Consider the following 13,342-nt stretch of genomic DNA (forward strand, 5'->3'; position numbering starts at 1 on the left):
ATGGGGCAATCCTATATGTACTTACCACTGGAACAGCTGTCTTGAAAGTAGCATTGAAATGTCTTCTTTTATCAGACCATACTACTTGGTACATGGAAATTTCACAGTACTGTAACATCTCAGACACTCAGGTCTTAATACAACTAATTTTGTATCTTTGTTTCACTTTATTGTCTTTCAATTGCCCCTCCACCTCCACAAAGGAAAATAAAAAAAAGATGGGGAGGAGAGAGAGGTTTCAATTATCTAGAGGGTTACAAAGCCCAGGTTATCTTCTCTTTTATTTTTGTAACAACTAACTAATTTCCTATATATATATATATGTATATATAGACATAAAAATTTAGGACATTTCTGACTTTTATTCCAGGAGAGCCAGAAATGGATTTAGTTTTATAGGGTAGAAGGCTTGGGGTTTTTGTTTCCATTCCTTATGACTTGGATTACGATTAATAGTAGAGGTAAGAAGAAATCTTCTGTATAGCTGCCACCCCTATGAACATCAATTTATCAAAAAACAACACTTTAAACACTTAAATAGTTAGGCTGATGATGTAATAAATCATTTAAATTGCATTAATATTTCAAGTAATGCAAACAATTACACTGCTGTATGGGAGATTGCAGACTTTGATAGGCAAACACACAATGATGTTCACTTGAAAGAAATGTCTGCTCCTGTCTGAGCACTATATTATATTTTAGAAACAAATTAAATATGTTGGAGCCTAAATACTTGTGGAGCTTTTTTTCTGAAGCAAGAAGGTCATGCTCTGCTCTTGCAACTGGAAGCATGTCTGATATTTGTGAGGATACCATTTCTCTCAATCTTGTAATTATTATTTTTTCTGAGAGCTTTATCAAGATTTGTGCTTTGAAAAGAAAGTATATGTTTTGTTTGGGTTTATTTCCACGACAAAAGCATGTCTACACAAGCTTCAGGTAGCTCAATAAAATATATTCAAAACTACAATAAAGCAGTGGGAACCATGTCTCATTTGAGGATCCAATGCAGAGATTTCATCTCTATCCTCACTTTGTGCACTCTCTATCCCTCTGCTTTCTAGAGGGGAGTTAGGCCAGGCACTGTATGAACTGCAAGTAAAAAGAATTTTGCATTTAACTCTAAATTCCTGGACAGTCCACCTCTGAATTAGTGAGCTCTTAGCTTCACTACTTGAGCTACAAACCCTGTATCCTGTGATGAACTGGCACCTCCTCCTTCACCACACCAACCTATTCAGCACTGAATGGTCTGCGAAAAATAAGACATTCTGCCCTCACAGCACTGTCATGGTTGTGACAGCATATCTGTACTCACAGAGTGGACAGGTAATCCACGTGAAAGCTTTTGCAGTGCTAAGAATAGGGTTTCATGACCACATTGCTTCTAGTAGGATGACATCTCTCTTGCCTTCTTACTGTTTCCCCGTCTCACACATCCTGTGCATTGTCAGGTCTCCCACATCACTACTCTTATTCTTCTCAGGTTTCCAGTGGGGTTTTTCAGTTCTGACTGGCCAAAAGACAAACTACCACACTAAAAGCAGACTGAAATAGACTGTGCTGAGCTTCTTGCTGCCACAGCTGGCTAATGAGTCTAAAGCATTGCTGAGTATGTGCATGCTATACTGCAGTCACTTAATACTACACAGCTCTACTGGACATAAAGTGTAGTAAAACCAGGAAGAATTTGGCCTGAGATAATTATTAAGTGCACCATAGTTTCTTTCATTTGAGCTCCATGCAGTGTTGAGACCAGTATCTGCCACGTTGATTTCATGCCTCCCGGTGTTCCATGGAGGCAATAATCTCAACAGTGGCCCTGGGTTTGTCTCATTGCTCTTCCCTGTGGTCAAACTCACAGCTGGCACATATCCCCCCACAGCTTGTCATTGGAGTTGTCTAACTAAGGATCCTCAAAACTCTGCAAATACATGCTGCACCATTACAGGATGGCTGCTTTACAGTGGCCATGCTGTGTTGAAAACACATTAACAGCACTGAGGGATTTGGATAGCAAAGAACTAACCACTATTTCCTGGTCAGCAGTTGCTAGTGACTGGCTATTCAGATCTGTGTTGGCAACCACGTGGGCTATATCCTTTCTTGGTAGCTGTTTTTGTTCTGGATGGTATAACATTTCTTTACTAACCCCTTTAAAATTGTATCTTTACGCGAGATTTATAAGAAATGTTGTACCTTTTTTTTTTGAGAAGTACCATTGAATTTTCTCAGTGTGCCAGTTGATGCATTGCTGTGCATGTTTCTTTTTTAAAAATGCTGTTGGCTCTATCACTCCCTCCTTGCCCCACTATAGTATAATGAAAATCACATGTTTTCTAGTATCAGGCCCAAAAGGATGCTGCTATTGAAAAAATATTTCTATTATTATAATAGTGATAATGCATTTATGTAATGCTGATGATTAAATTATAATATTAATAGTATGAAAATCAATACATTCATTTAGAACTACTGTGAGATAATATATGAGAGACACTTTGAAGACAAACACTAAATGTAGGGGTCTAAGTATTGTACTGCCTCTTGTGTATTACACTGGCTACCTCAAATCATGGTAACCGGTTGCTTACTGCTAAGAAGGTAATAAAAGAAGTGCAACCTCTCTCCCTCCTGACTCTCAGGGTGAGAAATAAAAAAAGATTTCCCAAAGGAGAAACTGTATTTTCTGCGGCTCTTCATGTGACGTTAGGGAATATTCATTTTAAAGTGGTGCTTCAATGGTAAGAATTCAGCAAAAAATGTATTCGGTGAAGTTAAAAAAAAACCCAAAACAACCAACCAACCAACCAAAACTTGACCCACCACCACCAAAATACAAAAGTAAAAATTTCAACTGTAATATCTACCTTTAGTTTATATTTCCAGTGGACAAGGGGATGTTAAGTTTGTAGATATCTCTCATTCTCAGTTTTCCTAGTAGCTAATAGTTTAATCAGCCAAAGAATAAAATATTCGATGTCTTGATAGAAAATTCTTACCAGAAAAAAAAAATTAAATACCTCCATCCTAGGATTGCTGTACAACAGTGAAGGTTTTCCTGCAACACCTTGCCTTGCCTCAGAGCATCCAAGCTCCATAAAATGACTACACATCCTATGCATCTTATATCAATCTCCTATGTGGGTACAGTGCCTGCTGCCCCAACATATGGAACACTAAGGCAAATTGACATTCCCTTAAACAGTCAGTGCCAAAAATCAGGAATCAGGAAGTAAACCCAATATAGTACATGGCCAGAGATTAATCAGTAAATTGTCAAGATTGTGGCAAGTTTTCTGGGCCTTGCCTAAGAAGGTAGAAAGTTTAAGAAAAAATAATCATAAAAAAAGGAAGTAAGGGACAAGGACTATTGGTAAGGGAGTTTGGATCAGTAAGTTATCCATGCAAACTGTCAGTAACCCGTTGAAACAAAACAGAGTATGCTGGGCTTTCACTGCTGGCCTCTAGACTAAATCTATGTAACCCCTTTTTTAAAATCCCTCTTAGGAGCTGAGTTGTTTTTCCTTTTAATGATCTGTTGATTACAGGTACCCCATTGGTTAGACTGAATTAATTAAATTTGGTTTGCAGTCAACAAAATTGAAATACAATCCTCTTGGATTCATGCTGGTGCCTGATTGAAATCCTATCCTCCCTATGAAGGAAAGTTCTTCTGTTTACTGTCTTCTGTTGACTGTAGGCCACATTTGAGCCCAAATTAAAGTCTTTAACAAATCTTTAAGGGCCTTTAATCAGCATGATTAAAGACTCTATGTTTTCCTTTAACCTCACATCTTCCCATTCATTGCCAAAGCCCACCGTAATTTGTTAGCAAACATTTGCTGCTTGAGCAAAACCTTGCTGTTGGTTATACCAGTTATGCCATTCTAAAGCAGTGTCATTTAATGTATTAGAACTGCCCCAGATTATGCTTGCATACCTTTTAGTGACTTTGCCTCGCCCCTGATGAGCAGATATTTATCCTTTTCTGACATGCAAGGTCAAAAAGTGTCCATTGTTTATGCTTAATCCACTGCAGATAAAGAGAGAAGACAACAGCAGATTTGTTTGCTGTAGAATCACAGTTCTTCAGTTAAACATTACCGCTCTCAGGGCAAGCCATCATATGGACGTGACTGCTGCCCTCAGAAGGGTCACTGACTTGACTCCAGCTTCTCAAGCCAAGTCAGAGTAATTCTGCTGACTTGTTTTAATGTGTTCAACACACACCTATTAACTATCTATCCCTCTTCCATACGCAAATATTTAATATCAAAATCAATGCAAAATTTATACCTAATGTTCACAAATTATTATTTCCTAATTTTTTTAAAGTCCTAAGTAGTAAATCAGTGGCTGCAACAAGCCACTTTTGATTTGTGTTCACCAGCATGGACATTATCTGCTGCCATCCTGCCCTTTTTAATGGCCTTTGCTGAGTTGCAGTGGATTTGGCTCTTCCCACAGTAACAACTAGGTTAATTGTTAAGTATTGCAAAGCATTACTGAAGTATCAGAAAGCATGACCTGCCTGAGGCATGTTTCAGTGTGCAATTATGGTACTTCTGTAGTGTACTGGAATTACGAGTTTACAGAGAACAGGGTTTATATGGGCCTACTGAGATTATAGTGTTTGAACAAAGAAACATACTGTAACTGTAGCTGGGCTTTCTTTTTTTCTTCTTCTTTCTTCCTGTTTGCCTTGACAGTAGAACTTGAATAGTAGAGAAGCAGAACACAAGTAATTTGTTTACATTTTTAAAAAAACTGCCCAGAAACTGTGAGGAAACAAAAACCTGTCACACCGTAAATCCACAGCACCACACACCACCTACCTCTATGGGTATGTAATTAACACAGAACACAGAATCTACACAGAAGAATGAAGTTCTTATAAACAACTATTCCTAAAACACATGTTTAAAAAATGGAGAAGGATTTCTCCTCAGCCCCCTGATTGTAATGACAACAATAATTTCTGACCCATGGTAGCAATATAGTTATGATTCTTACGTAGTCCTCCCTGCTGTGATCGCAAAAATTGCTTCAACTTCAATATTAAGATGATTAAGCCCCACATTTTAAAAGTGTTAGATCTCAAGAAGAACAAGTGAATTTGGTAATCTTGATCAATCCTTTTTTCCTATTTACATGCAGAGCACAGGCTCAATTTCAACAACTCAAGTTCAACCTCAAAGCAAATCTAAAAGTGATCCCCCAGCTAACACAGAGTCCTGACTGGGGCATCGGGCATAGCTGTGTGACTGAGGACATCCACTCAGTGGACTTCAATTACAGCTGTGTGGGCAGAATGAACAGGAGTGCAGTCACTATAGGCCAGCATAGATCACTTCTATGTGCGCCAGAAAAGACAGAAATGCGCTGCTGTGCTGCCCAGGGAGTAGTTTTATGACTACTGTGTGCCACATACTCATTACCTGAACAAACAAAAGACACCTCTTTAGATCTGCCAACCCACCTCTTTTCATCAGTGTAAGATTCAGACTCAAAATGAAGACTTCAATAGCAAAGCTTCCTTCTCAATATTAAATTTGTTCAGAGTTTATTCCACATTTCTACCAGTCCACACACACACACACATACACCTTGTAGCCGACTTCCACAATTCTTTCCCCTCTAACTTCAATTACAGGCCATAGTGTCAAGCCAGCTCAGAAGTGAACCTCAGCTGTGATCTCTCTTTTATCTTCCTTATGGGCACACTTCCCAAAGGACCAGCTCTCACTAAATGCTTCCCAGGACAGAACTAAATGGGCCTGTCAACTACCATAAACCTGTTCTCACCTGCCAGCCACAGTCATAGGAAAGGCATTCTCCTTTGCCATTATCTTCGTTTTTGTCTGAGTGAAACCTGGAGCTGTAGTGTTAGCATGGATCCCAAGGCTGGGAGCTGGCAGTTCTTTCCAATTGCATTAACATAGCAAGCCCTACTACAGCTGGGAACTGCCAGGGACTCATCTGACAGTGCCTGTGGTAAGCAATGATACAGCTACATAAACCTGCATCTTTCACACTTCCTTTACCTGTTAGGTATAAAGTGAGCAGGTGGGTCACTTCCTTCTCCACCCACTGCCTCTTTCAAAGGACGCTCAAACCCATCTGCCTCCACTTCTCTTCTGTGGCCACAATCCTATGAGAAAGATAGAGGAGAAGCAGTGGGGCTGTAGCTGAACAGTTTGGGGAACGTCTACCCTGTGAATGCAAGACAGCTGATCTTGATATGCTGAGGAGCTTGATGATGCCTGGAGCTAGTTCTGCATGGACTGAGCCACCTCCAGAACTAGCACAGCAGTATTTGTACACTGCTGTGTGCTCAAGCCATTAAAGCCTACTTTGACACATGGGCATATTTGCTAGACTGTGGACTGAGAACCTAATCTGATACATGTGCCTGGTCCTGCAAACTAATTCAGATTTACTCAGCCCCTGCTGGCCCCTGTGCATCCAAAGCTGTCCATCTTTACTCAGCATATCCTCCGGAGTTGATACTAGCAGGTCTCCACCTCTTTCCTTGTTAGACAAGGTTTTTAATAGCTTAGTGTGCTTTTGTGCCTTGGGAAAGAGAGGCCTAGCTGGCAGCACGGAAATACGTTAATAGTTCATGAACTGTTCTCTTAATGGCCTTTGGAATTGCCTCCAGAGATGCTTCATTTCTGTCATGGTTCACACCCTGCTTACTTTCTGTTTCAGCCTCCTTTGATGTAGGTCCCTTCAGCCAGACAGAAGAGTATCAATTAAGTCAATTGTGATACATTCACTATTAATACTACTAAACCATACAAATAGATCCATTATGCACACACACTTAGTATTAGGGCATGTCCATACATGGGAACTACTGTGGAATTAGGTAGGTGTGAATTTGCAACCTTTTCACACACAACATTTTACCCTAAAATCTCACTGTTACACAAGGCAAGAGTAAACCTCACCAGAGTGCTCAGTCTAGGTTAAAAGTGGGAAGAGCTAGCACTGCATTTCTCATCCTGCTCTGCCAAAATCCAGGTTCTCTAATTCAGCCCAATATAAAGAATGTGCAATTAAAAATACCAGTTACTGGCACAGCTTAGCAGTGCTGAAGACTTGGAGAACATTTTTTGTTACAGTTTGGGATTTGCAAGTAGTGCTACATGCAACAGTCACTATTTTTTCAACTGAACTGTAGCCCACATTTCAGCAATTGTTAAGGTTGAAAAATCAAGACTGCACCTTTGTCACATGAACAACAGAAAAAATACTGGTGCTAAACACTACCTCTTTTAATCTCAAGCCAAGTCAACTCCTAAATATTATTCAGTTAAAAATTATGTGAGCCATGCTCATAACAGTATTTTAAACATAACCATAAAGTCCTGCTGAACATTAATCATTTTAAACCTCTTTTGCATGAAAAGAGTAGTACACACAGAGGTAGAAAAAAATTTCCGTTCCTGCATTTAAAAGAATAAGAAATGGAATTGTATTGCATATACAGCTCATTATCCCAGACCCCTTTGGGAAAAAGGGAGGAATATATTTGCATCATGATCATGTTTCTGGCCTCAGAAATTTTTCACACTCCCCCTTAATACTGGCATACTAAAGAAACTTGTTTTATTGCTGACAAGCATTTTTCCAATAAAACTAGATCACCAACGCTAATTGTAATTACACACATTATGACAGCTTCTAAAAGCCTCGTAGGGAAAGCTCCTCAGCTTCTCTCGCCGCTTCCTAAACATCTGTAGAGCTATGGCAATTTATATCAGCGAGCATCTGCTGTATATAATTTTATTTCCTGAGAAGCACTACTCCAGAGATGCTGAACGACAGTCCAGGGCCATTAGCTGTTCCCAGGCCGAGTGCTGGTAACCCAGGGGGAATCATCTGACCTTCCAGGGCTCCCTGCCTTTCAGTCAGCTCTCACAGCAATGGCTTTGCTAGGAATTTCTTCACGTGAACTCTTGCTGTTAGCACACAGGACTGATAAAAGCAAGGAAGGTAGTTGTGGAACAGCTGACCCAGCTACTGGTGTCAGCCCCGAAAGTAATTTAGAGCTAAAAGAGCTCTGAAAGAATAACAACATTAACTACAGTAACCCATTTGTAGAGACAAGCTTTCAGAAAGAATGCTCTTAACTGAGGGCAAATTACTACCACCTACACATGGCAATTTCAGGTATATTAACTTCCTTGTTTTCCTCATCTCTTCCATCTGTTTCCTCTATTTTTGAATGCCCACATCACAAGTAGTGTTAATTTCTATTTGCCCATCTCCCCTTTCCCTCCCCTCTACTTCCTTGCAGATTTGCCAGCGGCACAGTCTGTAGACACTCTCCTCTTCAAGGGACAGACTCCAGGGGGATCTCAGAATAAGAAAGGAAATTAATTAGGAGTTTCACTCAGCCAGGAAGCGTTAAAGCACACAGCAGCTGGAGGCAGCTCACTGTTTTGACTGGGCTGTCAAAATGTGCAAATCACTCTACCTGTTTATTCAGTGTCTCCTTGTCCTGCCGCTGTTCATCCCACCGGGGATGCTACACAAGAAATATTTGTTAAATATTCATTCTCTTTAGCAAATTGTATCTTTCTCATAAAATTCCGAACTGCCATTTTAACTACAAGATCAAGTACTGCTTACAGATCTTAAGAGTGACTAATATTAGCAAATTCCTTTCCTCTTTATTCTTATACTAACATACCAGTTTTGCATATCATTTAACATAGCATTTTATTTATTCCTTTTCATACTTGGAAAACTGATGCTGAAATAACAACATGCAGCGAAGATGTGTAGCAAGTTTATTTATTCTGCTGCACCAGAGCATACTCCAAACGTGGAGCAGGATTCTCACAAACAGAAGGGAAGACAAAAGCTTTCCAAAGCCAAACATCAGATTCTAACACTTAAAAGGCATAGGGTGTGTCTGCCACTTTTCCAGTCTACTGTGGAAAGGCACATAGGGTATCAGCACCCATCCCAATACTCCAAAGATGTGGCTGGAGATGGGATTAATAGCCGTAAGAGGACATCCCTCTTACTCTATGTCCCTCAACTCTAGCCTGCTTGTGTGTGCTGCCCTGAAATTATGCTTCTGAATGTAATGTAGTCATACCCTGTGGCTGGGCTAGGTGTCATTAGCTCAAGAGATTTTCTTCCACCATCTGCAGTAATTGTAGCAGCATTGTCTCTTGTGCACTGTGCATGAGGCAGAGAGACAATGTGCCAGAAGGGCTGACTCTGCCATTCTGAGGTTGGAGCTGACCAGTTAATTCATACAACAGATAATATTAATTTGGGGAGCACACAGATTTGTGGGAAAGAGGTGAAAGCAAATTTATTATTATACCTTTTTTAATCGATACTTGAAACTTAGTGACCTCTCGTAGCAGGTAACACTGTCAACTTGGCCTGTAATGAAAGATGACCTGTTCCATTACACAAAATGGTGATAAAACCAGTTGTCTCAGTTTCATTCAACACCTTAACAGTTAAGAATCCTGAAAAAATTGCCTTATGAGTGGTCAACAAATGCACTGCATGGAATCCTTATAGTTTTTTTCAGAGCCTTCAGGCTCAGTCTGCGTAGACCTGAATCCTGTAAATAAATCTTGCCCCTTTCCACTCCACAGAATGAGAGGTGGCATGAGTTTATCTTCTGGCCACTTAGATCCACCAGCATGCCCTCCCCAACAGGTCAATTCACACACAGGCTGGACAAGCTAAAGGGAACAAGTTGTGGACCACATGGGAATGGTATCATAAAACTGAGAACTTACAACTGTTATATTCTGAATGCGAGAAACATCAAGGCCTTTGTGCTTTTAAAGAACTAGAACACTGAGAGGAACACAAAGATGGCCATTAAGGACATAAATCAACTTTATCATCACAGCTTAAATGCCGATGAAGTCTCACAGGAGGAGCAGTGATGGGAATGGACCTTTACGGTTGGTAATATTTTCTGAATTCGCTGTGCCTGCTTGAGTTTCCCATCTGTTTAGGTGATTTCTCTAGAGACAGCGAGGTGAAGTCTTCTTCTGGATTGCAAAACAAAAACCTTGGGTATCAGTACTTAGCCATACAACTGGAATTTGAACATTCTTTGAGGAACTGACTGAAATAACTTTTGAAACATGAAGACAAGCTACATATCTAGATGAAGAAAATCTTCAAACAGACAAATTCTGCCTAACATGAGCTTCTAAAAAACCATTCAATACTGTATATATATCTAGTGCAAAAATATATATTCCAGTTAAGAAAGACTTATCTCAGACACTCTGATGTCATGTCAACAGATGTCAGATACTGCTTAAATTGTGAGTCGGCTTTGAAGCCTTTTGCATCAGATATCAAGATCACTCATCCAATTAAAAAATCAGAATTAACACAGTAACCTGTTTCCTTTTCTCAACGTTGTGGGTACATCTTGTGATTGCTGCTGATAAAAATATGCACCTCCCTAATACCTTGATCTCTCCCTGTCTGACTTTTTCTGATTCACACAGAGACTGGATGTGCACTAGACATTTTCACAGTAATTAGTACAACAGATGCCCTCACTGGGGACTCTGAATCTCACCAGACACAAACAATGCATCCACAAGCACCATGTGTAATGTTCTATATTTCTCTGAAATGTAAACTCGTGGTTGCTTCCCAGTATAATTCCCACATCCAATTAACACTTGTCGAATATACATGCTACAACCAAGAATGCTGAGGTTACCCTCATCATTCGTTCTCAACTGGAATTAAAAAATAATTGCAATATATTTAAGAGACACTAGAGGGAAGCCAAGATGTCTCAACAATCCTCTCTAATAATACTGCTTGCAGTCCTAAACGCAAAGATAAAACAAAACATCCTTAACACAGTGTAGAAAATACCAGTTATACTTACTGTATGTAAAGATGCCAAACAAATGATTAATTTACAGCATGGTTTTGCTGTTTCTTTTTCACTGGCATTCCACATGCTGATAGGCTCCAGGCTGTTCCCTCTAGGTGTTCCCTTGGCGATGCCGTGAGCCTGGGGACTTTCACAGTTGTAACGCTTACAGTAATGTCTTGAAGCATGCAGACAGCGTGATAACTTGCTAATGTACACTGTCAATACAAGTGGTGAATATGTTGGTGTGCTTTCTTCCTTAGTTACTCCTTCTTGCCAGTTGCTCCAGTAATTTCTACTCAGAACATAATGGTTTTGATATTTCTTTCAGTACCCATCACACTGACAAGGCTACCAGGATCTCTGGTTCATCCCCTCTGTGTGTCCCTTCACCAGCATTACAAAAAAGACTCACTTTCACCCGCAGTACAGAGGTAAGTCAGATGCAAATACGGTCAGAACAACTGGTTTATATTCCTTCTCTGAGCTGCAGTGATCAGGCACAGGGCTTCTTTAGGGGGCACCAAAATGCTCTGGTCATGTGACTAACTTCTCCTTAAGTTTCCCTTTCCACTCTCCCAGTTTCTTACTATGCCACCCACATTTGCTCCCAAACAAGCAGCTGTTACCCCTTTGCCACTGCCCCCAATTTTGCTGACTTGATATCCTCATTTAGTTCTACCCTGGCCATCACTTCTGTTAAATTAGTACTGCTTTATTTTGCCCGTTGAATACTTCTGTTTTCTCGTCCTGCTGTCTTGTTAGAAGCGACGCAAATTAGGGTTAACCATTGACACGTAAACCTTAACATATCTGTTTATCTTCACTCCCCAGCAAAAGGGGTAACAAAACAAAAACAGAAAAAACATTTGATATACAAAATAAGCTGATGGTAACACAATGCCAAAAATAGCTTATTATGTTAAGTGCAAGGGAGAAAAGCCTTTATATAAAGCTTGATTGCAACAACATTTCAATTTACCAGTTTAAATACAAGACTTGCATTAAAATATTTCTTCAGATACATCTCTTGCTCTCTAAGGTGTGATTTTTTTAAATTTATATACACATATCCAGTTGTAACACTTGACAGTAGTCTCATGAAGCATTCAAAGAGTATAACTTGATAAGTACACGCTGTAGATATGAGTGATTATGTCTGTACGATTCCTTCCTTCAAGGGTTTATAACATTTTGTTGAGTACTAGCCTCAGACAGGTGACCAGCCACCTGATACAGTAAAATACCCCCAAGCCCTTCCTAAAGTCCCACAGTCTATTCTTTCAAAGCTCACTGGATCCAGATGGTGTTGCCTCTTTCTGGTCTGCGAGACTCCACTGTCAATTCTCCAAAAGTAGAGAAAAACTGCTCCATTTCCTTCTGCAGCATATCATTCCTCTTCTCTGCATCTTCCTTCGCCCTCTCTGCATTACGCATTTTGATTTCTACCATTGTGAACTTCTTCCGCTCCTGATCCAGTTCTTCATGCAGGGCCATCATTTCTGTCTCCAGGGTGAGATTTCTCTGCTCCAAGCTGCATAAATGAAATAAAAGCAGACAGCTCCTGAGCGGCACTCCTCACTCACTCAAGCAGAAATGCACACCACCACCAAATTCATACACGCCTTTTCATTTACAAAGCTCAGACTACAAACCATGGCTTCCATCAATGAACTCTTCTCACAGGGCAATCTCTGTGGTAGCTCATTTAGAAAATGCCTTGGAACAGCCACAGAGGCAAACAGCTCCATCTAATTCTCCAGGAATAGGCTAACTACTCCTTTTACATCTGAAAGTGTTGACACCCAGCTCCTGCTGTAGTTCACTAGTGTCACCCACAAGGCCACAGTAATGCCCTGAATGCCTTTGTTTCACTGCTAATCTCCTTTCTTCAGCTGATTTACCTGCTGTATCTATTTACAAATATGGATCTGCATATATCCATAAATATGGACCTCATGAAGTTCAACAAAGTGAAGTGCAGGGTCCTACACCTGGGTTGTGGCAATCCCAGGCACACCTACAGGTTGGGCAGAGAAGTGACTGAGAGCAGCCATGCGGAAAAAGACTCGTGGGCGATGGTTCATGAAAAAGTAAAGACGACCTGGCAGTGGGTGCTCACAGCCCAGAAAGCCAAACATGTCCTAGGCTGCATCAAAAGGAGTGTGGCCAGCAGGCTGAGGGAGGCAATTCTCTCCCACTCTGCTCTGCTGAGACCCCACCTGGAATACTGTGTACAGTTCTGGTTCTCCCAACATAAGGACACTGAACTGTTGGAGCAAGTCCAGAGGGGGCCACAAAGGTGATAAGAGGACTGGAGCACCTCCCCTGTGAAAACAGGCTGAAAAAGTTGGGGTTGTTCAGCCTGGAGAAGAGAAGGTTGAGTGGAGATCACATAGCAACCTTCCAGTATCTGAAGGGACCTACAGGGAAGCCGGAGAG

At 40.6% G+C, this 13,342-nt stretch overlaps 1 protein-coding gene across 8 annotated transcripts in view; it reads right to left on the reverse strand.

Moving 5' to 3' along the window:
- Positions 1 to 8,793: 8,793 nt before the first annotated feature.
- Positions 8,794 to 13,342, reverse strand: part of ARHGAP24 (Rho GTPase activating protein 24) — a 214,659-nt gene continuing 210,110 nt past the window's right edge. For all 8 annotated transcript variants that reach the window (XM_032685271.1, XM_032685265.1, XM_032685267.1 and 5 more), the window contains one exon: positions 8,794 to 12,434. In XM_032685271.1, coding sequence (XP_032541162.1) covers positions 12,191 to 12,434 — 244 coding nt within the window. In that variant the 3' untranslated portion in view covers positions 8,794 to 12,190. The remainder of the gene's footprint in view (positions 12,435 to 13,342) is intronic.

Source organism: Chiroxiphia lanceolata, chromosome 4, assembly GCF_009829145.1.
Source record: "Chiroxiphia lanceolata isolate bChiLan1 chromosome 4, bChiLan1.pri, whole genome shotgun sequence".
Taxonomy (NCBI): domain Eukaryota; kingdom Metazoa; phylum Chordata; class Aves; order Passeriformes; family Pipridae; genus Chiroxiphia; species Chiroxiphia lanceolata.